At 39.6% G+C, this 23,300-nt stretch overlaps 1 protein-coding gene and 1 long non-coding RNA gene across 7 annotated transcripts in view; one reads left to right on the top strand and one right to left on the bottom strand.

Annotated features, from left to right (window-relative positions):
- LOC110340528 overlaps positions 1 to 7,871 on the top strand; it is a 127,193-nt gene extending 119,322 nt beyond the window's left edge. For all 5 annotated transcript variants that reach the window (XR_002382325.2, XR_002382322.2, XR_002382323.2 and 2 more), the window contains 3 exons: positions 4,255 to 4,345; positions 6,131 to 6,292; positions 7,496 to 7,871. This is a non-coding gene — a long non-coding RNA (uncharacterized LOC110340528). The remainder of the gene's footprint in view (positions 1 to 4,254; positions 4,346 to 6,130; positions 6,293 to 7,495) is intronic.
- The window catches only part of Syt1 (synaptotagmin 1), a 381,145-nt gene that overhangs the window by 112,140 nt on the left and 245,705 nt on the right, over positions 1 to 23,300 (bottom strand). For both annotated transcript variants that reach the window (XM_040754927.1, XM_040754928.1), the window contains one exon: positions 21,117 to 21,284. In XM_040754927.1, the coding sequence (XP_040610861.1) occupies positions 21,117 to 21,284 (168 nt within the window). The remainder of the gene's footprint in view (positions 1 to 21,116; positions 21,285 to 23,300) is intronic.

Genomic DNA, 23,300 nt, shown 5'->3' with positions numbered 1-23,300 from the left:
CTGGGTTTGGATCAACAGAAACCTGGCTGCAGGTTATTACACATGGCTGCTTAATGGGATGTGTGGAAAGGAAAAACACAAAATTCCCAGGGGAAATTGAAGATATACCAGCCTAAGATGCAAGGGGGACAATCAGGATTCTTTATCAAAGAAGGAATTTTGCCTTTGGCTTGCTTGATGAGCAAGTTTAGGAAAGTCGTTTGACTGGCAATGTGATACCAGAATCAAAAAGTTGAAATGCCATCAAGTGATTGTATTTGTAAGTAGTATTTAGAAGAATAGCAAGTACTTAATATCAAACATTGAATTAAACTGGGAAAATGAAATATTAATGTGATCTAAAAAATAAATGAATTATTTTAATCAATGGCCATGACAGAACTTATGTTTCCTTTAATATTTGTATATCTTTCTATAATTTCATTTATTGCTTTATATGCACATTTGCCTACCAACCAAATTAAGATTTAAATCACTTTCTATAGTTCTCTATTCCTAACCCTTTTATCATTAAGAAGATTCTATTAACTTAGCTCTTTTAAAAATTATTTTTATCTCCATGGCTATTTAGTTTCATAGACCCTGAAACAACTTCCTCAAGCAGGTACAGCCTCTAACACATCTGTATCACCAAGGGCTTAGTCTCAGCACACATCTGATGTGGCCACCGGCTCCTTCCTCACTATGGTGATAACACACCACCTCTCTTCCTGAAGACCCTTGCTTATTTCTCAGGCTTATCCTTGCCTTTCATTCCTCTCATTTCTCCTAATCTGATCTGCACATCTTTTCAGCCTCTAAAGGTTCCCAGTGCTCAACCTGATTGTTCTTTTTGAAAATCTCAACACGTTGAAGTCTACCATCTTTTATAACATACTTCAGTTCACATTTTGATCATTTCTTCTGCTCAGTTTCCCACTTCTACACAACATCAAGTCTTCTTTGCTGTCTCTAAACTCCCAGGATCCAGATACGGTGTCTGATTGATCTTCATCTTATGTCCAGCAAGGCATGAGCTCCAGATGGAGGCTTGATGAATGGAAACATTGAATTACTGAAACCTTCTATGGAGAAACTACCTCCTTGCCTTTTATGTTTCATTTTTGTATAGTCAACTGTGGAAGGTACTGGGCCAATGAAGGCAGTGTGGGATGGTGGCTGGGAAGACAGAGGGCACGGGCTTCGGTGGTTTTAAGTTACCCGGATGACAGGTTTTGGAGTCTGGCTGATGAGATGGAACTTTTGAGGGAATCTCTTCACTCTTCCTTTGTGTAACTTGGAATACAGTACTTCTAATTTTATAAAAACAGACAAACTTCACACACACTAAAAACTTTGGTGGTATAGTCACAGTACTTCTGAAGTAATGTAATTTTGAACACTAAAATCAAACTAAAACCAACAACATCAACAAAGCTATTAATAGTCAGTACCCCCTTGCAAACAGAGTAAAAGGGGTAAAAAAGTCTGTATTGAAAGACACCAAGAATGGAGATTAGCAAGATAATGGTCTTTCCTTTTCAAACATTGAGTTAGGACGTCAAACACCTCTTGTTTCTCTCCGAACAAAATCGGGATTTTCTTTTTGAAGGGCAAATACCCTCCCACAAAGTGCTCTTACATTGCTGTCACAGTACATCGCACCTCCCTGCTTGTGCTCATGAACACTGGCAGCTGACTGCTCTGCTTTGATGGCTGCGTCTCATTTTCCTTTGCCATTCGGCTCCCTCCAGCTCCTGCCTGATCATATTTCGAAATGTCATTCACGTTTATGCAAGCCAGTGCACAAAACAAAATTAATTTAACTCACAACGGCGCGTTAATATTATTACTTTTGACACCATGAAAAACTTATTAGCTATAGCTTGTCACAAACCTTTCAGAGAACATAGCCCAACTCTAACACCGAGAAGGAAGGAAATTGATGGGAAGGATGTGTGGGATCTCTAGAAAATGTAAGAAGTAAACTAGCTGAGTTTTAGTATAATTATGCTAAAATGAATCGTCTGTTACGAAAGGCAAGTAAATCCATTCCGTTTTGCAGGTCTACTCCTTTCTTTTGTCTCTTTTTAAAAATCTAAATTAGAAACAAGCTTGTATTACATGTCAATCCCAGTTCCCTCCACTGCTCCCCACCGGCCCCCTATCCTATCTCCTTTCTGCTCCCCAGGGAGGGTGAGGCCTTCCATGGGGGATCTTCAAAGTCTGTCATATCATTTGGAGCAGGGCCTAGACCCTCCCCTGTGTGTCTCGGTTTGGAGAGTATCCCTTTATGTGGAGTGGGATATACTAGGAATAAATACTGATCCACTACCAGAGGCCCCATAGATTAACCAGACCTCCAAATTGACATCCGAGTTCAGGAGGTCTGGAACAGTCCTATTCTGGTTTCCAAGCTATCAGTCATAGCAGCATTATTTGTAATAGCCAGAACCTGGAAGCAGTCTAGATGCCCCTCAACTGAAGAATGGATGGAGAAAATGTGGTACATTTACACAATGGAGTACTATTCAGCAGAAAAAAACAATGGAATCTTGAAATTTGCAGGCAAATGGATGGAACTAGAAGAAACCATCCTGAGTGAAGTAACCCAGTCACAAAAACACAAACATGGTATGCACTCACTCATCTGTAAATTTTAGACATAGAGCAAAGGATTACCAGCCTATGATCCATACTGCCAGAGAAGCTAGGAAACAAGGAGGACCCTAAGACAGACATACATTGTCCCCCTGAAGAAGGGGAAAGGGACAAGATCTTCTGAGCTAATTGGGAGCATGGGTGGATGGGAGAAGGAGTTAGAAGAAAGAGAAGTGGAGAAGAGGAGGGGAGAGGAAGACAGGAGAGATCAGGAAGATTGAGTCAGGGGAAGAATAGAGGACAGCAAGAAAAGAGATATCATAATAGAGGGAGCTATTATAGGTTTAAAGAGAAATTTGGCACTAGGGAAATGTCCAGAGATCTACTAGGTTGACCCCAATTAACAATCTAAGCAATAGTTGAGAGGCTACCTTTAAATGCCCTCCTCTGATAATGAGATTGATGACTACCTTATATACCATCCTAGTGCCTTCATCCAGTAGCTGATGGAAGCTGATGGAAGCAGACACCCATAGCTAAACACTGAGCTGAACTCCTGGAATCCAGTTGCAGAGAGGGAGGAGTGATGAGTAAATGAGTCAAGCCAGGCTGGAGAAACCACAAAAACAGCTGACAGGAACAAGGGGGAGCTCATGGACTGCAGGTCTACTCTTTAAAAACATTTTATGCATGGCACATGCTTTCAGCTTTAATTTTTCTTCTGTGGATGTCTTTGTATTTGAACAGGTGGGAGGAGATGTCAGCAACCAAATTCATTAGTTAATGTGCATTGTAGACTAGCCCCACGGTATAGAAGAAGAAAGAAGAGAAAGGGCCAGGGTCCATGGCATACTTACTAATGTTGGGTGTTTTCATGTAGTGGATTTCATTCCATCTGGCCTATAACCCATGCAGAAGTCTTACAGTCTCCATATTACTCATAAGGAAATTCATGCAGAGAGGTTATGGGACATCTTCAAGTGTGTAGAGAGCACGTTTGGGCAGTTTGAACTAGTCTGCTTGACTCCAAAGATACCTCTCCTTTTTTTGTTTTTCTATGAACTTTCTGTAGTCACACTCCATATATATAAAGGGAATAGGAAATGTAGGCCTTATATGAATTGGGCTACCCTTTCTCTGTTTTCTGAAAACTGTAGGTTTTGTAGAAGTGACATGTGTGCGAATGTGTGGGCATATGTGTGTGGAAGTTAATGGTCAGCCTTGGGTACAGCTGCTCCGCATCAGTGATCCTTGTTTATTGGCGGAGCATCTTGCTCTGACACATGCAGCTTCCTGATGAGTCTGTCTGTCCATCTGGCCAGTGACATCCCCTTTTCCCCAGGGCTGAAGTCACAAGTGTATACTACCACAGCTGGCTTTTTTACTTGGGTCCTGGGAATTGAACTCAGGTCCTCACACTTGTGCAGTATACACTTTAATCAACTGAGCCATATTCCTAGCTCTAGAAATGATTTTCTAAAATTTCCTAAGCTATTCAAAGCTGGCATTTATAAAAGAGACTCGACTTGGCCATTCAAAAGGCATGGAGGTGCTTAAAAATAAGTTCTATATATTTTTGAATGAAATTAAGTGTGAAACAGTTTTTCTTTGTGCAGTGTTTAATGATCTTTTGTTCCATATTCACTCAGAAGGAGATTATATGTTTCCTTTTAGCCTCAAGACATTCTTTTCTGGTCCAGGAAAGGATGCTTGTCACATCGGGAAGCTTGTCACACCAGGAAGCTGTGATTTAGAGAATGACACAGTAAGTACTGGGACATTACATCCCCTGAGCTTCTGGTCGACCTGCTGTGGAAGCAAATCTCCGTAGCTGTCAGCAGCAGGTCAAGAGTCTTGTAGAAATGAATGGGTAGTTTGGCAGCTTCCCAACCACCCTACTCTCCCCAGGGTGGAGTTCATATGCAGCCAGACATCCAGAGGTTGCTGTAACGTGGCAAATGTGCCAGCCAATACAGCTTCCTGTGATGGCCAGGAAAAGGGATCCATCATTTGGTCCCATTTTTCAGTTCAGCTAGCATTAAAAATACAAGTTCTTGGAATAATCCAGGTGTCAAGAAAGTATTTTTGATCAATGTGATGTGTGATGTTTATCAAGATTATTGATATCTTTAACAGTACATTTTCTGCGACACTGACAGATTATAGCTCCTTATTTTGATTCATTCCATTGTTGAGAAACGCCATCACTGAAGTTTTCTTTGCGAGTCAGTATTTAGAATGGAGACCTAGTTAATGTGTGTGCTGCTGACAGGGCTCTTGGAAAGTTTGAAGGAAAAGGAGGAGAGGCAGGGTGGGTGGAGCCCCCCTTTCTGATGACTCACAGTGAATCTCTTTGGAAACCAGGATATACTGGGTTGGAATTTGAAAAAATATTGGTTTCTTATATCATTTGTTATACATTTCCATGTGTGTGTGCATTTCCTTATATGCATGTTAAAATGGAACCCCAAAGAAGATAATCTTGGCATTCAAAGATACTTACTCTTATTTCATAGAGTCCCAAATTATTACACATAACTGTATACCAATGCTTCTAACACCTCACTATTGTGCAATTATATATAGATTTATTAATGCAATTTTATATTTGCCTTTTCTACTTATAATACTAATGGATTTTCCCATATAATTATGTCTAATGTCTACCTAATGTGCCTAATGTAACTTAAAGATTCTATTTGTTATTGTTGAACTCAGCACCTGCTTTGTTGTGGATAATTGTAAGTTGGTGCCAGAACATGAGGACTTAAAGTAATGCAGCTATGATATCAGAAGCTCATTTTTGTTAAGAATTTGTATGCCAGAACATTATAATGTGAAACTCTACATTCTGGACTGAATTTATATGTGTGTTAATGATTGTTATTAAAATATAGTTTTTTGTTTTTTTTAGAGCAAACTATTACCTGGTAGAACGTCCAGATGATGTGACTTTTGTCTTTATTATATTTATCTCACTGTCCACTGAGGACTGTTGCCTGTGGGCACTTGCCCAAGCAAGATAGCCAGAGGCTGATCTATGAAAACCCACTCTGCTAAAGTCACTACTCTGTGAATCTATCACTGTAGCCATGCAGCTTCAGGAAACTCTTTCCTCGATTTTTCACTGTCAAAAAATGGATGACTTTAAAAGAAAGTAAAACCCCAGTGCCCGTTATTGTTTGTCAAAGTAATTGGAGACAGTATGTGATAGGTCTTTTGAAAATGCAGTGGGGGAACTAGGAGGCAGGAAAGGGAGAGAAAGATAGTGCACACAAGCTTGATTTAGATCGATGAGACAGCTCCTTCCCTCCCATGCTTTGCTTTTTAAACACCTTTTTGATGAATCATCCCATGGGAGATTACCATGTCTGTTCCTTTACCTTGAAACAGGTCTGTAAATCTGTGTCCCAGGTCTTATTTAAAAAATCTTGCAAGAGGTAGGCTGTCTGGGACATCTGCTTTAGCATTTGACACTTGCAGAAAGGTCTTCTCAGGTTTAATTGGTTCTTCCCACACTTGTATGTCTTTCTTTCTCCTTGGACTCCAGGGTCTTCAGAAAGTTGTTCCTTGATGACTTCAGTGGATGTCTGACCCTCCCCCACTGGAAGTTGTCACCACTGAGATCTTTCATTTCAAGAGATGCTGGTTCATCTATCTTAAGTGCTGAATCCAACTAGGAGCTACAAGACAGTTTGAATCGGACACTGAGGTCTCCATGGCTTATAGCACACACGAAAAGACGATGCAAAAATGAGACACAGCATTTTCACACCAACCTACAATTTGCTCATTAACATAGACCCAGAAAGGGTGAAATATACAGAGTCCAAATGAATGCAAGCTTAAATCTGAGTTTTACTTTATTACTGCTTTGAAATCTTAAGTTTTGGATAGGAAAGCTGAAACACAGGCATAGAAGATGATGTCAGCTTCTATTTGGGCCCAGATGAGTCCTCAAACGCCACAGGCTCAGAATATGTTTGAACAACTTCTATCTTAAATCGAGATCCTTGGGAGATTTTAGCTTAGCTTGTACAAAATCTTTGTTTAGGGATATCAGAACTTGCATTTTAGGAAGAACTATTTCAGTTCTCAGTTTGGAAGGCAAGGGCGCGTGATTTTCCTGGGGAAGTGAGGTGTGCCGATGCATTTCTTAGGGAACAAGGCATAGACGCATATGATGGGTAGAGAAGAGGCGGACTACCCCATCAGGGCACTGAGAAACGATCATGAGCTCTCCCTGGTCTGCTCTCAGTCTCCACTTCCCTTCCTTTGCCCGGCACTCTAACTAATGGCTGGCTGGGCAAGCGGCTCTGGGCTCCACTTAGAGGACATCACACAGAGTATCCGGCATTATCTGCCTGTGGAGATTACACATGATGAACCTGTTTCTGCTCCCAGTTACTTAAGTTCCAGCCCAGGGCACTGAATTTCATTCTGAGCTGAACAAGAGGAGAAGCTTGGTTCCTCATAACTAAGGACTGGGTTTTTCCATGGATTTATTTCCTGGTGACTTGCACAACACATCCGATAAATACTGACTTCAGACTCAAACCAGAAGCCCCAAAGAACATTCAGCCTTATTAGAATTCATCTATGTCCTGTCCTTATTGCTTGTTTGCTTGTGCTGTATAGGGACAGATGTCACTTGGAAAAACAAATCTCATATTCCTTTACCACATTAAATGGTCGGGAGAATGATAAAGAGAGAATTTAAATAGCATGTGTGCTATTGGAATAGGTGTCTTCTGAGCATGATGACTTCTTCAGGAAAACTCCCTTAATTGTTAAGAGAGAAAGGCTACCATAGTATGTGTGTGTGTGTGTGTGTGTGTGTGTGTGTGTGTGTAGTGGCTAGAGGTCAACATTGGGTAACTTCCTCAGTTGCTCTTGACTTTATTTTTTGAGGCAGGGAGTTAGCTGATCAAGTCAGAGGTCCACGGATCTTCCCATCTCCACCCTCCAGTGCTGCAGTAACAGATGCGCACCTCCACCTTCCAGTGCTGCAGTTACAGATGCGCACCTCCACCCTCCAATGATACAGTTACAGATGTGCACCTCCACCCTCCAATGATACAGTTACAGATGTGCACCTCCACCCTCCAATGATACAGTTACAGATGCGCACCTCCACCCTCCAGTGCTGCAGTTACAGATGCACACCTCCACCCTCCAGTGCTGCAGTTACAGATGCACACCTCCACCCTCCAGTGCTGCAGTTACAGATGTGCACCTCCACCCTCCAATGATACAGTTACAGATGTGCACCTCCACCCTCCAATGCTGCAGTTACAGATGTGCACCTCCACCCTCCAGTGCTGCAGTTACAGATGCGCACCTCCACCCTCCAGTGCTGTAGTTACAGATGTGCACTTCCACGCGTGGCTTTTTATGTGACTACTGGGGACTGAAGCTCAAGTTTCAATGGGCAGTGTAAGCACTTGACTGAGGCCTGTCCCTAGCCCTGACACTATATTTAAAAGTCTTATTTCCTTCAAAAGTTAATTAGCAGTGTTTTAATACTTTTCTCAAAGTATTCCCGAAAGACCGAAATTAGGGATTTAATGAAGTTCCTGTTACAAAGAATTTTTTAGATAAATAACAGTGAGTGTAGTAGGCTCTGGAATAAAGCAAGCACCTATGGTTCTGACCATTCTTTGTAGGTTATATGATTTCAGACAAGTTTGTTAACTTCTGTGAGTCACAGTTTCTCCATTTACAAATTGAATATCTATAGCACAGTGAGGTTTCATCAAGCTAATGTATTTAATTATTTCAGATTTCAGTCAAACTTATTGTGATCCTGGCACAAGGGATTGGCCAACAAGTATAACGACAAACTTGAAGTACTGAAGAGGGAGCACAGCCAGCCAATAGAAGAATCGGGCACGCGGTATGCTGTGGTGGCAAGACTCAAGGTCTCTAGAAGTCACCCGAGAGAGCGCCTGCTGATGGAGGTAACTGGGTATAGCACCAGCTAATACAAGGCCTTGAAAGTCTGCACTAGAAATGATGATGACTCTTCCTTTAATGTAGGTCATGCCATTAAATTACGTATTCCTGCTACTACAATTCAGACCTGGCAAAAAGTGTTTAGGAATTTAGCTAAGCTTTATGTGAGATTGGTGAAAATAATTTCTGCAAAGATCACATGAAAACCTCTAATGCAGTGGCGTTACAATATGTTCTTCAAAATATTGATTAGTTTTTATTTGAAGAAAGGATAAATTGAGGGCTGATGGTATACATTTGATCATCACATGATGTTGTAAGTTGTGTAGTGCAGGCTTTTTCTATCTCTCCCCTGCCTTGGGCCCCTAATAAAAAGGTAAGCTTTAAAAAAAAATCTAAGAGACTGGTCAGCACCGTGTTTCAAATTGTAGTCATTTATACTGGAGCTACTCATTTCTGGCAGCTTTATTGACCTGCAGAAATTATTATTTTTATAATGACAAAAATAGAACAAGTCTGCAGAGCTCAATATCTTAACTCTGCTGGATAATGTTAATGGATAGCTTTTACTGCATTGTGAAGCAGAGGCTCAGCACTCCAAGCATACAAAACATTTAGTTTTATAGCATCTTCAGACACAACAAGACTGATACACATACAACCACACAGGGACTGGGATAGCTGCACAGAGACCTGCATAGGTTCGAACCAGAGAAAATCCTAGCACTGAGGGGAATGGACACAAAGTCCTATCAGTAACCAAGAAGCTATTTGCAATTGATACCTGCTGGGAGAGGGAGATAACTTAATTGAGTGACACTGTGTGTGTCAACCACACACCTGGGCAGGCCCCCATGTTCAGGAGTTCAGGAGTAGATGGCTAACACAAAATGGCCCCTTCCTTCCTTCCTTCCTTCCTTCCTTCCTTCCTTCCTTCCTCTTTCCTTCTGGTGGTTTTTTTTTATTTCAGTTTTATATTTTTGTATTATTGATTTGTTTAAATTTTCTTTTGTTTTTATTTATTTATTTGAGAGGGTAAGGAGGTAGGAAGGATTGGGAAGAGTTGGGGTAAGGGAAAGACTATGGTCAAAATCAAGTGTATGAATTTCTTTTCTTCCTTTTAGTCAGGCTCCGGTGCATGTGCCTTTTGTGGTGGTTTGAATAAGAATGTTCTCTGTAGACGCATGTATTTGAATGCTTTGTCACCAGGGAGTGGAACTGTTTGAAAGGATTAGAAGGATTAAGAAGTGTGGCTTGTTAGAGTGGGTGTGGCCTTATTGGAGGAAGTGTGTCACTAGGAGTGGGCTTTGAGGTTTCAAAAGCCCATGCCAGGGCCTGCCTCCCCCTCTATTCCCCCCGTGGATCAGGATGTAGCTCTCAGTTACTTCTCCAGTGCCTGCCCACATGCCACTATGCTCCCCACCATGATGCTAATGGACTAAACCTCTGAAAGCCAGTCCCAATTAAATGTTGCTGTGGTCATGGTGTCTCTGCATAGCAATAGAACACTGACTAAGATGCCTTTAATCCCAGCACCCAGGAAGCAGAGGCAGAGATTCCTGTGAGTTCAAGGGAAGCCTCAATTCTCCTTTTAGAACCTACAGTAAAGACAGAGCACTATAAAAATGAAATCCTCCTTGGATGAAAGGAGGACTTAAAAAGAGTTTCACCCACGTTCAGGTATACCTGTTTAATGTCGCATTTGCATATACAGTTTAATCTTTGGTTCTTGAAGTATAATTATCAGGTGGGATGCTCTGTACTGTGCAGGTCATCACGCCTGGTATAAGACAGCGTGATGAAGGAGATACAATAATACTTAGGCAAGATTGTTTAACTGTACTGGTTCAGTGTTAAACTGAACCCTCCTTCATCCTATTTTTAAACAGCAGAAAGCAGAAATTTCAGCAAACACTTTGTGAGACATTGGTTCATTTATATAGATAAAACATATCAAACTAAAGAATAGTTGGTAAACTTGGTGATCAATAACATCATCCCATAGGCTATACTGTATGTGGCTTAACATGCAAAAATCCTTGACCAGGTTTGAATGTTCCTTTCTGACTATAGCTAGAACTGCTGGTAAGGTCTTCCGTTTCACTCATGCATATTTATCTCTAGGTACTAGTTTGAAGCAGGCCCCCAAATTGGTTCCCAAATATGCTCTGTATCCACATGAAAAGTGAAGTTTGGACTCAGAAAGCTCTTTGAGGAAGGATGCCAAGAGATGGGTCTTATCATAGGAAGAGGATGGAAATGTGTGAGGAGCACTGCCCAGGAAGGAAGCAACTGAGGGTGGTAAGGAGGTGATCTAGTTCAGGCGGGGTGTGCTGTGCTGGTTTACAGTGTTTGGGGACTTGCGCTAGGAGGAAAATGATTGCATATTATAGTGACTGGGAGGTATTTAAACTGGGAGAGTGAGTGTGAAAGGAAAGGAGAGAGAGAAGATAAGGAAAGGGTGGGGATAAGATAGGACTGACAAGAAGACGTAAGGGCCAGAGCTGTTTGGGATGAAACTGCTGGACGAGAATTCTCATCAGCTCTATGGAAAAGCTCAGTGGCCATTCTTCATCTTCAGTTAACTGCAATCTGGGAAGAGCGAACAGGAATGGTAAAAATACTGAGACTGCCACTGGCCCCATAGTGAGAGCAAAAATATTTCATGTATCTCTAAGAGGTTCTGGAAATTATGGATTGTTTTTACCCATAAGAAAAGAAAAGCTATTTCATGTACCTGGTTTTAAATTTTAGACATTTGTGTTGTATGTCAGGCCCGTGTTGAAAAAATAACTTATACATATCAAGCACATGTGTACATAGTCCGTTTCACATTCTTCAATGAGGAAATTAGGGTCAGAAGTTTGAATGGTTTGGAAGTGGACGGAGCTATGCACTGTGATGTGCTGATTAGTCTTTATGTGTAGACACAGTAAAGTGGGTAAACAGGCATCTCTTCATGATGTAGCATTGGGTACCTCTGTGTGTCAGATGGTGAAAGCTGTGAGGTGATGAGTGAGTGTTACAGGATTGATGGGCATGGCTGAAGTCAGGGATGGGGTGGCACTGGGTACCAACTGGGGGGTAAATAAAAAAAAAAAGAACTGTGAGTGAACCTTATGCAACACATTCTGTACTATGTACAAACACACACACAGAGTTACCAGTAACCCCATTTCCTCTCTGTGCTTTGGCTAGTTCAGAGTGTCTATGTTAACTTCTGGTCACTTTAGTAAGAAGCTTCTCTGATAAGGGGTGAGGGTTGCAGTATGTGTAAGGGTATTATTTAGAAGGCATTTTGATGATATGTCCTGTTATTAAAATAACAGTAGTAGGTTTTCCTTTAGTGTATAGTGCCTGCAATTTACACATCATTGAGGTTATAAAAAAGTCCAGAAAAAAGCAACTGGGGATCTCTGATAAGTTACCACATGAAGATGGGTAGCAAAATGGAAGAGTTCTGATATTTTACAACAATGCTTTTCCATTAGGAGAATTTAGGAAGGTGGGTTTGTGGAAGATGACTGCATCTGAACTCCAAGGCATCACTAGCTGGTTTTAGGTGTAAGCCTGGGTTTGTAGTCAATGAAAGGAGAATCTTAGGCCTGACCTAATGCTAAGAGTTTTGGAAGCTGAGAACATGGTCTTGGAAGAAAGTATCCCAGTCTTAAGTGATACTAGAATATTTGAAGATATATCTCTTTTAAAACAGCATCTAATTCTTGAGGGGCATCCACAGGCCAGAGCTCTCCCAAATGGAGTTGCAGATGAACTCCCTAATGCTTCATGTTTGGAGTATTAGCAGCTGAGGATTTTGATAGCATTATTAAGATGTAGTTCATATATCATAAAATTTACATTTACTCTACTAGTTTAATGTATCTACAGGGATTTACATACATACATACATATATACATTAATGATATATATATATATAATTACCTATTTTAGAATACTTTCATCACTCCAGTAAGAAGCCCATACTTATTACGTGCCATTCTCTCTCTCCATTCCTAGTTCTTCCTCTCCCCCATTCATCTGTATACTGTGTGTCTGTCCTTTTGCCTATTGTGGTTCACTGGTGATGCTATGTCTCTCGGTATTTCATGTCTCTGCTGCTGAACAGTATTCCATCGTGTGACTCTTTATCAACTCACTGGCTGATGAACATTTAGGTTGTTTTTGCTTTGGTCTATTATGAAAATGCTGTTACGAATATCCTCATATGATAGTGACACACACATTTCCTAGTTGTATGCTAAGCCATATAGTAGTAACTCTTCGTATATCTGAGGAAATTTAAAATTGTTTCCTGAAGTGTTAACATCCCTTCGATTAGCACCAGACAAAGTTCCCAATTTCTTTGGAATTTCCTTAGCACTTGTTACTACCTGGGTTAAAAAAAATCTTAGTTTTCAGAATCTTGAAAATTGGTTACACTGTGTTTGGTTACACTGTTTGTGTCATCTTCCACTTGGACCTGCTGAGCCTTCCCCAGGGTTGAGCCTCTTTGGAAAATATTCATACAGCCCCAAACTCCTCATGAAATCTAGGCATATTCTCCTCTCATGATGGCGTCTACAATATCAGCTAGTCTCACTGTCTTCATAAAGGAAACACGTAAGTCTAGTAGTCACAGCCATGCCTTTCTAGCTGGCAAGAAGACAAGAGCTCTTAGGGGTATTTGTAAAACCCCAAATAACTAATACTTTTCACCTGGTGCCAAATATTGTTGGAAGAGCTTTATATATCTCTTTTAGAATGTAACTTTTTCATCGACTTTAGTAATAGTAACCCAAATAATAAGAGAAATACTCCCCAGGAGGAAGTGAAGTCATGGTTGGATTTGCATAGTTGAGTCTAGAGTTTTAATCCACTCAGTGGTTCTGTCTCACTGTTGACTCATAACCACCTAGGTGGAGTAGGGCTATTTCATTTACCATGTTCCCAGAAATTAACACAATCCTTGTCCTATGAAAGGGGCATAATAATTTTACATTTACAAAAGTACAACATTTCTTAGCAGTATTTTAAAGCTCTTGTTCCCAGGCGGGGGTGTATCTGTGTGTTCTCCTCTCTCCTGTAATTACGGAAGGTCTGACTGGTCAGCGAATCTCCTCCTCCCTCTGTAGCACAGCTAGCACAACGCAACTGCTGACATTTCCTCAAGTTGTGGAGTAACAGATTGTAATGGATTAACGATTTCACAATACAAACATTTGGCCTGCCCAAAGGTAGGTAGGAGGAAGACAGAAGGGAAAAACATTTAATTTGAAGATCCACAAACAGGATAATAACAAAAATTGTGCCAAAGCATATGACGAGCTCATCAGAAAAGATTACATTTTGAGAGATCCAAATATGTGAAAGACAGAACAAGACATTCTCTCCTGCTTTGCTTCCCACTCAGAAAAAAACCAAACAAACCGCCAAACCAAACCAAACAAACAAACAAAACAAAAACCAAAAATCAAAAGCAAACCCCAAACCTTGTGGGACCAGAGATGGCCAAGAGTGCTTAAGTTGATCTGTTTCTTTTTCCTCCAGGTTCTTTCAGTTTTGGTTTGTTCCTGCTCTGTCAACCTGTACCTTCCATCACTCTGCTCCATTTTATTTCAAATTCAACTAAAAACCTTCTTTTATTCTTTGGATACAAAGAAAAAAACCCAACACCTACACTCATTTCTATTTTTACAAAAATTTGATTTCCTTGGCACAACATGTATCAAAATTTATGAGAAATTCACGAAATTCAGTGAGAATTTGCCCCACAATAAGCCATTTGAGAGATTACGGAACACTGCTAATGTTCAGAACATTTTGGTCAAAATCCGAGTACTTGCCTCAAAAGAACACCCTCCCCCATTGCTTTCCTCTGTACCTAAAATTCTTTCGCCCAGTTCCCTCATCAACTCATCATCACTGTTGGACTCTACAAGGCCAATTCAATGGGATGAAAAGTTAGAGAAGCCACTGTTGAGCAGGACAGGCAAAATAATGTTCTGTACGTTGAGAAAGACCTTAAAAGATGGGCGCTGTAACCCAAAAGTACATAGGGCTTTGCTGCAACCAGGGTCACCTGGATAGCTGGGTATTCATTAGGGATGGTCCTCTGTTAGTAGGGTTGATAATGCATGCTCGTGAAAGGAAATTCTTATTATGCTTTAATTTGTTCAGCCAATTTGCTGATTACTATATGCTTAAGTTTATTGATGTTTTGTAGGAAAAGCTGGCAGGGGGAATTACCCTGTACTCGCTGAGGTCGGCCAGCACAGTGGCAGTGCAGCAGGGCTAAGGGAGAAGTAAGGTCTGCATTGTTGCTGGGCTGGCTATTTTCTAGGCAGGGTAAACTGCATTATTCTGTATATGAAATGGCGACACAAAGAGTAACCCCATGGGTTTGCTCAGACACTACACGAGACCTGAGCAGTGGAGTGCTTGGCACAGTGTATATGGGGTGAGCGGCGTCGTGTTTGATGTCTAGTCTTAGCTCTAAGAGCTTACTGTTTCTAGTCTAAATTTATCAGTTCAGTGTTTAAGGGACAGACTGTCAGTAAGTCACTTACTTCAATCTTATTTCCCAAGATACCAATTCAACTTTTCAGTCTTAATTGGGCCTGCTCTTGGTGGTCTCTTTTACTTGGGAACTGTCCTGGTTTCTCACTGTATATTCAAAATCTACTCAGTTAAAGACTTCATTACATTTATCATGTTTGTGTGTGGGCACACATGCACACACAGGGGTGCATATGTTCCACAGTGTCTGTGTGGAGAAGTTGACTCTCAAGCAGGCTGGATATTGTGGCACATACTTTTAATCTCAACAATTGGGAGGCAGATAGATTTCTGTCAGTTTGAGGCCAGTCTGTTCTGTAGAGAGAGTTATGTGACAGCCCGGACTACATAGTGAGACCTGTCTCAAAAAAAAAGTTGGCACTCTCCTTCCACCAACTCAGATCATCAGGATAGGCAACAAACGCCATTACCCACTGAGACAGGTCTCAAGCTCTTCTCTCTTGAGCTTCCTTATCCCCCATTTCTTATCCGAATGAAACATGTGCTTATAAATCTTACTGGCTCTTTGTTCAGTTTCTTTAGTTAGTATTTTACATCAGGAAAATTTACTATGATTGACCATTTTACATATGCATTAACAATCTCTGTTTTACATATTTTGTTTCTCTACATGCTCATTTAATAGATATTCAATGTATGTTTCAGATGAATGGAAGAAATGAATTTATCTAACATTTTTCATGGCAAGTAAAAGTCGCCTGCTTTCCTTGTATTCATCCCCATTCATACACAAAAACTGATACACTTGTTTTAATAAGTAACATTGAATTTTAAGGTTTTGCATTATAGTAATGGAAATGGAAATCACACTGATTATCTATGAAATAATACCTTTGTGAGATAGTAAAAAACGGTTCAGCTAATGAGATTTTGCTATCTTGTAAATATTTACAGTACATTATAATATCTAAAAGGGTTATCCAATCAATACACAGACATTCATATATTTTAAAATATATTTGAAGGCTAATAAGATCTAAGGAGACAATTTTTAAGAGGCTATAGGAAAATAGCAAGTGGATTTCAGAACTGCATGCTAATTTTATGTCTTGAATTATTGTGTGGACTGGGACAAGCTGCTGGGACTTTCTATGGCCACTAGTTTTCTTACACAATGTTATGAGAATTATTTGTGTTTGTGTACACACATGGAAGTATGCAGGTGCTTGTATAGTCAAGGGCCAGAACAGGATATCAGGTGTCTTTGGCAAGCTTTGGACACAAAGGAGCTAGGTCTTTGAGTGATTAGAACAGTATGAGAGTAGAGGCAATGAATACTAGGCAGGTGGCATTTTGATAATATCTAGGGCCTTTCCGCAGGGCTAATTCTTGCCTTAAACCAGTCCAATTGGAGAATCTTCAAGTATTAAACTTTTGTTTAAGGGATAAATTTTGTGATTTTTAGAGTTCATCTGTCTCTAAAATTGTCATACTATGTATTCTACAGGGGTATTTCTTTTTTAAACTATTTTTATTTTAATTTTAAATAGCTTGTTTTACATGTCATTCCCAGTTCCCTCTCCCCTAAGAGTCCAGGCTGAGAAAGCATCCCTCTTTGTGTTATGGACACACAAATTCCATTTGTATGCCAGGGATAAACACTGATCCACTGCTCAGGGCCCCATAGGTTGCCCAGGCCTCCTCACTGACACATTCGGGGGTCCAGATCAGTCCCATGCTGGCCTCCCCGCTGTCGGTCTGGGGTCCAAGAGCTCTCCCCTGTTCAGATCAGCTGTCTCTGCTGGTTTTGCCAGCCCATTCTTTGCCAATTTGCTCATCGCTCCTCTCTCTCTGTCACTGGGTTCATTGGGTTCAGTTCAGTGCTTAACTTCTACAGGGGTATTTCCAGTTGTTTACTTTTTTCTATGATAGTTTTCTTAACCACTTTATAAGGTGACAGTATTTATTATGCGTTAAAATAGAATCAGTGACTGAAATTCTGGTCAAAGACACACCATAAAGCACCAGCTGTATTTATGCTTCTATAGGATAAGGTGAAATCAATGTATTTCAGATCCTGTAGAATGGACACATAGATACTAAAGACCCTGAAGTGTATCACAGTCCAATATACTCTAAGATACCCCTATACTGCTGAGATCTATTATGCCATATATTTGTTTAACAATACATTTTCTAGGCATGGTAAATTTGGATATGGGTCATATTATTTGAATTCTCCCTAAAACATATTCTCCTGGGTAAAACTGCATGTTTCTAGCATTGTTTAACCTTTACCATTAACACTTAAAGCTAACCTATAAGATCCTACATGAGTCAAATAAACAGGATGAAAATAATGGTGATAAGACTGTAAAGAAGACATTACAAAAAATAGTGGGAACAAATCAGTTACTTTTGTAATTAACAACAATGATTTTCTATGTGTCTGTCCTGCCCACTTTTCCCAGTGGGAACAGTAAAGGCAGCTCCATCCTGGAAGCACATCGTCTCTGTCTTCCTGAAAGGCTGTGGATGTAAGTGCATGTTTTTAGGGCATTTCCTAAAGGTGATGTCTATGAGTGACAAGCAAGGCTATTGTTGACATATCAATTACAACTATTTCCAGTCAGAGCTAGTTTGTTGGTATGTGTTGGGGGAATGTCTCTGACAGCTTGACTTGTCATCTAATTTCTAAATGTGCTTAGACACAACATCAAATGTTTTATGATCTTTGGCCACAAAGATGCTGTGAGAAATAACTTAAACTCATTTCAAAGAACTACTGCGTAATTGACCACTAGAAGCCGAAAACCCTGCCATTTGATTGAATATGTATTCTCAAAATGCTTTTCTGTGAAGTAAATGTTTTTCTAATTAGGCTTAAAAATGTGAAATTTTCTTGCAAAATTGATTTTCCATTAAGGACCTAAAGTAGTTTCTCTTCCCTTCTGCCTGGGTCCTAATTAAATTATGTCCCAACTTGTTTTAATTCAGCAATCAATTTTTTTCCCATTTGCACTGGATTATGGAGCCTCATTTAGAAAGCACTCTAACGAGTTCACACAAAGAGAGGTGACAGACTTACTTTCTACCAGAGAGCAAACAGTGCCTGAGAGTTTGCAGCCCAACAGGGCAAATGAAGAAAAACGGCCCAGGTGTTTTCTACTGCTGTGAATTCCTCCCGCCACTTTAGAGATGACGGGAAAAGAAGAAACAAAAATGTAAAGGATGAAAATGCAGGGATGCCCTTGAAACTGGATGCAGGACTGAGACAAATTTTTAAACTAGGCAATTTGGAAAAACAAAAATGGAGTCATAGTTGCTGACCATAGTATTTGGAGTAATGTGGGAAAAATACTAAATTAATAGATTATTCTGAAAGTATGATGCCTGGTTCCAGATGTGCCTTTGAGTGACATGAGAAATTATATTTTGAATGGCTGAACAAAAAGGAAAATAAGAAAAATTAACATAACCCGGTGAATTCATATTTGAAGCCTCTTACAAACAGAAGGAAACCATATATATAGATTATATGGAATGATTTTGAAGCTACATAACTGAGAGGAAAAAGTTAATGGTTTTATACATAGCTATCTCTGGAGAGAAAGGTCATAATGTCTCCAAGGTCAAATTCTATCGTCCTCTGTTGCAAAATGGGGAGGTTGATAGAGGGGGTAGTTAGTCATATTACACCAAACAAAGAATACATGGCAGTGAACCAGAAGGCAGCTTGGATGGTGTTAATTTGAGGAAAACTGTGAACTGGGTGGAAACTTCACCAGCAATGTAGCTAACAATCGGAGTCTAGAGAGAGCCACAGTGCGCAGTCTCCTCCTATCTGAACCTGTGCTGTAGTGGGTTCCACTGGTGGCTTTCACTCTAGCCAGCTGCCCATCCCTTTCCAAACTTCTTACACATTAATCAATCACTAAATGGCATACCATCCTTTCGCTTATGCAACTACTTCATTGTCTTATGACTTCACTGGTAAAACACTCCTACACTATTCTATCTACATTTCAGGCACAGAATTCGGTGGGCTTGGTCTAGCCTGCTTCTATCCAAGTCTCTGGTTGAATAGCCTCCCGTGGTTGTTGTTATTTTTTTTTAAGTTTGAAAGCTGTTTCTTTAACTCTTTCCACTAATTGTGGCATTAAAATGACATTTAACATTGTTAGGCGAAATAATATCATGAACACAATAGCTCAAGTGGAAAATAGTAAAATAGTACTTTGAAGTCTTGAGAACTGAAGTCAGTTCAAGACTTCGGTTTACTCACACAATTATTTTTTAACAGAAAAAGGCACAGCACATATCATGGAGAACAAGGAACTCTTGAGTTTTGAAATGTAATTGGATCTTATTTCCTTTCCTATTAGAAAGTGTCTACCTGCATCTACTTATGCCAAGATACACTGAATGACATCTATTTTAGGAAGCTTTCTGTTTCACAATAGAGAAAATGGCCTCTCCACTGGACCAAAGTTACTCTTCCAGAATGAAAATCTGGAGGAATGTGTTGTAAGACTTTAAATTATAATGGTTTGTTGCTTCCCATTGAAAACATTCAGTAGCTTTCAGCCAGTAAAATGGTGGTGAAAAAATAGTTGGGTTGATACAGATGGAGTCAAAAGATGAGAGTAGGAAAAGAAAGATAGGCCATGAGATACAATAGGCAATCATTCTCTCCTCTACTGAAGAGTTACCCTTTGCCAGATTCTATGTGAGGAGCTTTACATTCTAGCAATCCTATTTATAAAGGGGATACAATGTGGATAATGTGACACCACCTTTTAGAATAAAACAATGAATCTGAAAGTACGTGGGTGACTTGTTCTAGGTGCCAGGGATAATAAACGTATTAGCTAGACTTAAAATGATGAAGAATTTTGATTGTGAGCTAGGTCTTTCTCCAGAAGCCAGTTTAGTTGGTGATATCAAGGACAGGTAGGAGGTAGGAAAAGAGGCAGCTGGAGACTGATACATGCACCTGTGGTTTTCACTAATAGTACACTAGCACATTTCCAGGGACCTGGTAATTATTATTTTCAGAATGAGTTGTTCTCCATGATTTGGGTAACAAATGTCTTAAAGAAATTCTGGGAGAGGAAAATGGTAGAGGAAAGAAAGGGGGGAGTCTAGGAGGAGGAAAGTCTATCTAGGTCAAACCTACAAGTCTAGTGTCATCTTAAGGAGTTTTTGAAAGAGGGAATATAGACTACCAGGAAATTTTCCTAAATGCAGGCAAAAGCACATTTAGGAAAGCCACTGGGTGTGATTGTAGAATCCTACACCATGAATCTGGTAAGTAGAGCTGCTGGTGACCACACCATCCGTGGGTCTCTGGGAGATTATTTGCTAGTATCCTACAGAGAGGCTGTGAAAGAATTTGCTTAGGGAGATGCTAAGGACTGTCTGCTTTTCTAATAGTATCCTGTTGAGACATTCACACAGCAGAATGCCAGCCAGGCATCACACAATCAAACAGAATTGGTTACTATGGAGTGCAAATGCACTATGGATATTGAACTTTTTTATATGATAGAAAAAATACTGTCATTTAAAACAGAGCTATTAAAACTACAAAGAAAACAATGTGAACCGTACTATGAAGATGTGAGTCATTTAAAAAATGGACTTAATATGAGCTTTTGTGTGTGATAGTTTTTTAAAACCCAATAGGCTTTGATATCTGCATGAGAAACAACAAACTTCATTATACAGACATAATCAAGGAAAATATAACCTTTCATTTCTCTGTAATAGCTCTAAAACCCACGCAGACAATACAAAAAGATTGCTCACTGTCCTTTGAAAGAAGGGACTGCTTATATTCCCAGTGTGTGCATCTCCCTATTGTCTTTTAAATTCCACCCAGAAGTCCTGAACATATTTTAGCAGGGTCATCCAATCCCTCGGACTCTTGTTTTGGCAACTGTCAGTGTCTAAAGGCCCATGTCCCCCTTCAGGAAGATCATCTCTCTTTGGTATAGTATTTGAACAGCAATAAGTGAATGGATACAACTTGTCATGTTAGAAATGCTAATAACTTCCCTACCTCTTCCTTCTCCGCACTCTGGAGATCACGCCATTCCTCGGTCACATGGCCAAAATCCACAGTATTCATGGGAACTTTGAACTCTCCAATGATGTCATGCTTGGAGAAGCGATCAAAATCATACACAGCCATCACCAGGGTTTTGCCACCTAATTCCGAGTATGGCACCTGCATGAAAGGAGAGGGGTGTAAGACATTTGGTCACAAAATGTTTGACATCTGCTATTTGTCTATAGCTTTTAATATGCATAGCAGAGAAACAAGATGTCTTCCTCCATTGAGTCTTTTATCCAATTTCTTGGAACAAAGTGGTGCTCTAGAGGTTTATCATTTTATTCCAAGGTTCTAGAAGCAGTTGGTATTATCCTAATGGATCTTCCCATTAGTTTTTCTAGAAATACTTCATGATCAATGAAAGAGTAAGAAACTCAATTGTATTTGGCTATATGACTATCTTTTGCAAGATAATATTGTTGTTATTATTGTCTCAAAAAGTTTCAAGTCATTTAGACACCAGTTTAATGGATACTACTTTTTTTTTAAACCATCTAGCCCACTGGTTCTCAACCTGTGGGTCACGACCCTTTGGGGGTCAAATGGCCCTTTCACAAGAGTCGTCTAAGACCATCAGAAAACACAACTATTTATGGTATTATTCATAACAGTAACAAAATTACAGTTGCGGAGTAGCAATGCAAATAATTTTGTGGTTGGGATCAGCATAACCCAAGGAACTAACTGCATTAAACAGTCGCAGCATTAGGAAGGTTGAGAAACCATTCACTGATCTAGATCATAGTTAAATGGTGACTTTTCCAAAGCTACACTGGTAATCTACAAGGATCTAAATGATATTCACAAGGAGCCTCACATGCTTGCTAAAATAATTTAGTGATTGACATGAGCTGACTAGAAAATTGATGTTTTGAATATCAGAGATTCATTATAATATGGATCTTGAAGTTCATTTGTAAGTGTGATACTTGTTAGCATGAACAGTAGCAAAAGGCCAAGAACGAGTGAATTCTCCAGCTGTTCAAATACATTTGGGACCGATGTTATGGTTTGGAAAGTTTATAAGTGACATTTTTAATATTCAGGGAGAGCTGCAATCCAATTTAGCTACACTCCAGTAAGTGTGTAGAAATGTTTAATTGAGAGGTAGTTTAGGCTTGTACTAAATATTTGATCAGTTTTCATATATGCACTATTTTATCAGCAAAATGCTCTGTCTTCTGCCCCAGAATACATCTCTCAATTAACTCTTATTAAGAAGGGACGAAAGACTGGCCACTTAAGTTCAAGAAACTTGGGTTTTCTAAGGAGTGCTTTGTCATTTGTTAGTTATGGTCAAAATCAGGTTAACTTTCTAAAATCCTGTGAATAAAAACTAAGTATAATGTTTTTCTACTTTAGGAAGAATCTAAGATAAACTTGAAAAATCTGAATTACAATAGAATTGACAAAGTTTGGAGTGAGTGTTTAGACGTCCTTAAAATTTCAAATTGTATTTCTTGAATCTTTGATCATGCTGGTGCAGTCCACAGGATGTTTGTGTTTTGGGTCATGTAGACCTGGGTCTGGGGCAAATGAACTAACTCAGCTTCTAGTCAAACTCCAGCCCAGGAGTCTGCACTCAGTGGAGGCCTTCTGAGTGCCAGTGAGAATATTTTAAACATCTGGCCCACTATAGGCACTTGAGAATCACTTCTTATTAACACCCCCTTCAAATGGAAGTTTATTTTAGAGGAAACAAGATGAAATTGTTTTGGATATGTTGTTCATTTTAAGTACATTAAACTCTTATGCTTCTATTCCTATATTGCATGGCTGCCTGGCATTTCAAGATAGTTTATAATATCTACTGCAGAAATTGACATATTTCTTAAATGACTCATAATATTTTTACTTTGAATATATATACAGTCTGATATACCTTCCCGAAATAAAATAACGTGAGATTATAAAAGTTTATATACTTTTAGCAATTTGTTTCAAGGAAATGATATGCAAGTAAGAAAAAGGCACTACAATATTATTTCAAATAATAGAAGACTCTATTAGGTTCCATTTAGAAATTGCTGGCCTGAAAAGATTAATATATAGTCAAATAGAATGCTAATGACTACCCTTTACAAAATTGTAAGTAACTGATTTTTAACTTAGTTGGTATAGGGCCAATAG

This window comes from Mesocricetus auratus, unplaced genomic scaffold (assembly GCF_017639785.1).
Source record: "Mesocricetus auratus isolate SY011 unplaced genomic scaffold, BCM_Maur_2.0 Super-Scaffold_100011, whole genome shotgun sequence".
Lineage (NCBI taxonomy): Eukaryota > Metazoa > Chordata > Mammalia > Rodentia > Cricetidae > Mesocricetus > Mesocricetus auratus.
Note: the sequence above shows the minus strand (reverse complement) of the source record. Positions and strands in the feature narration are given on the sequence as shown.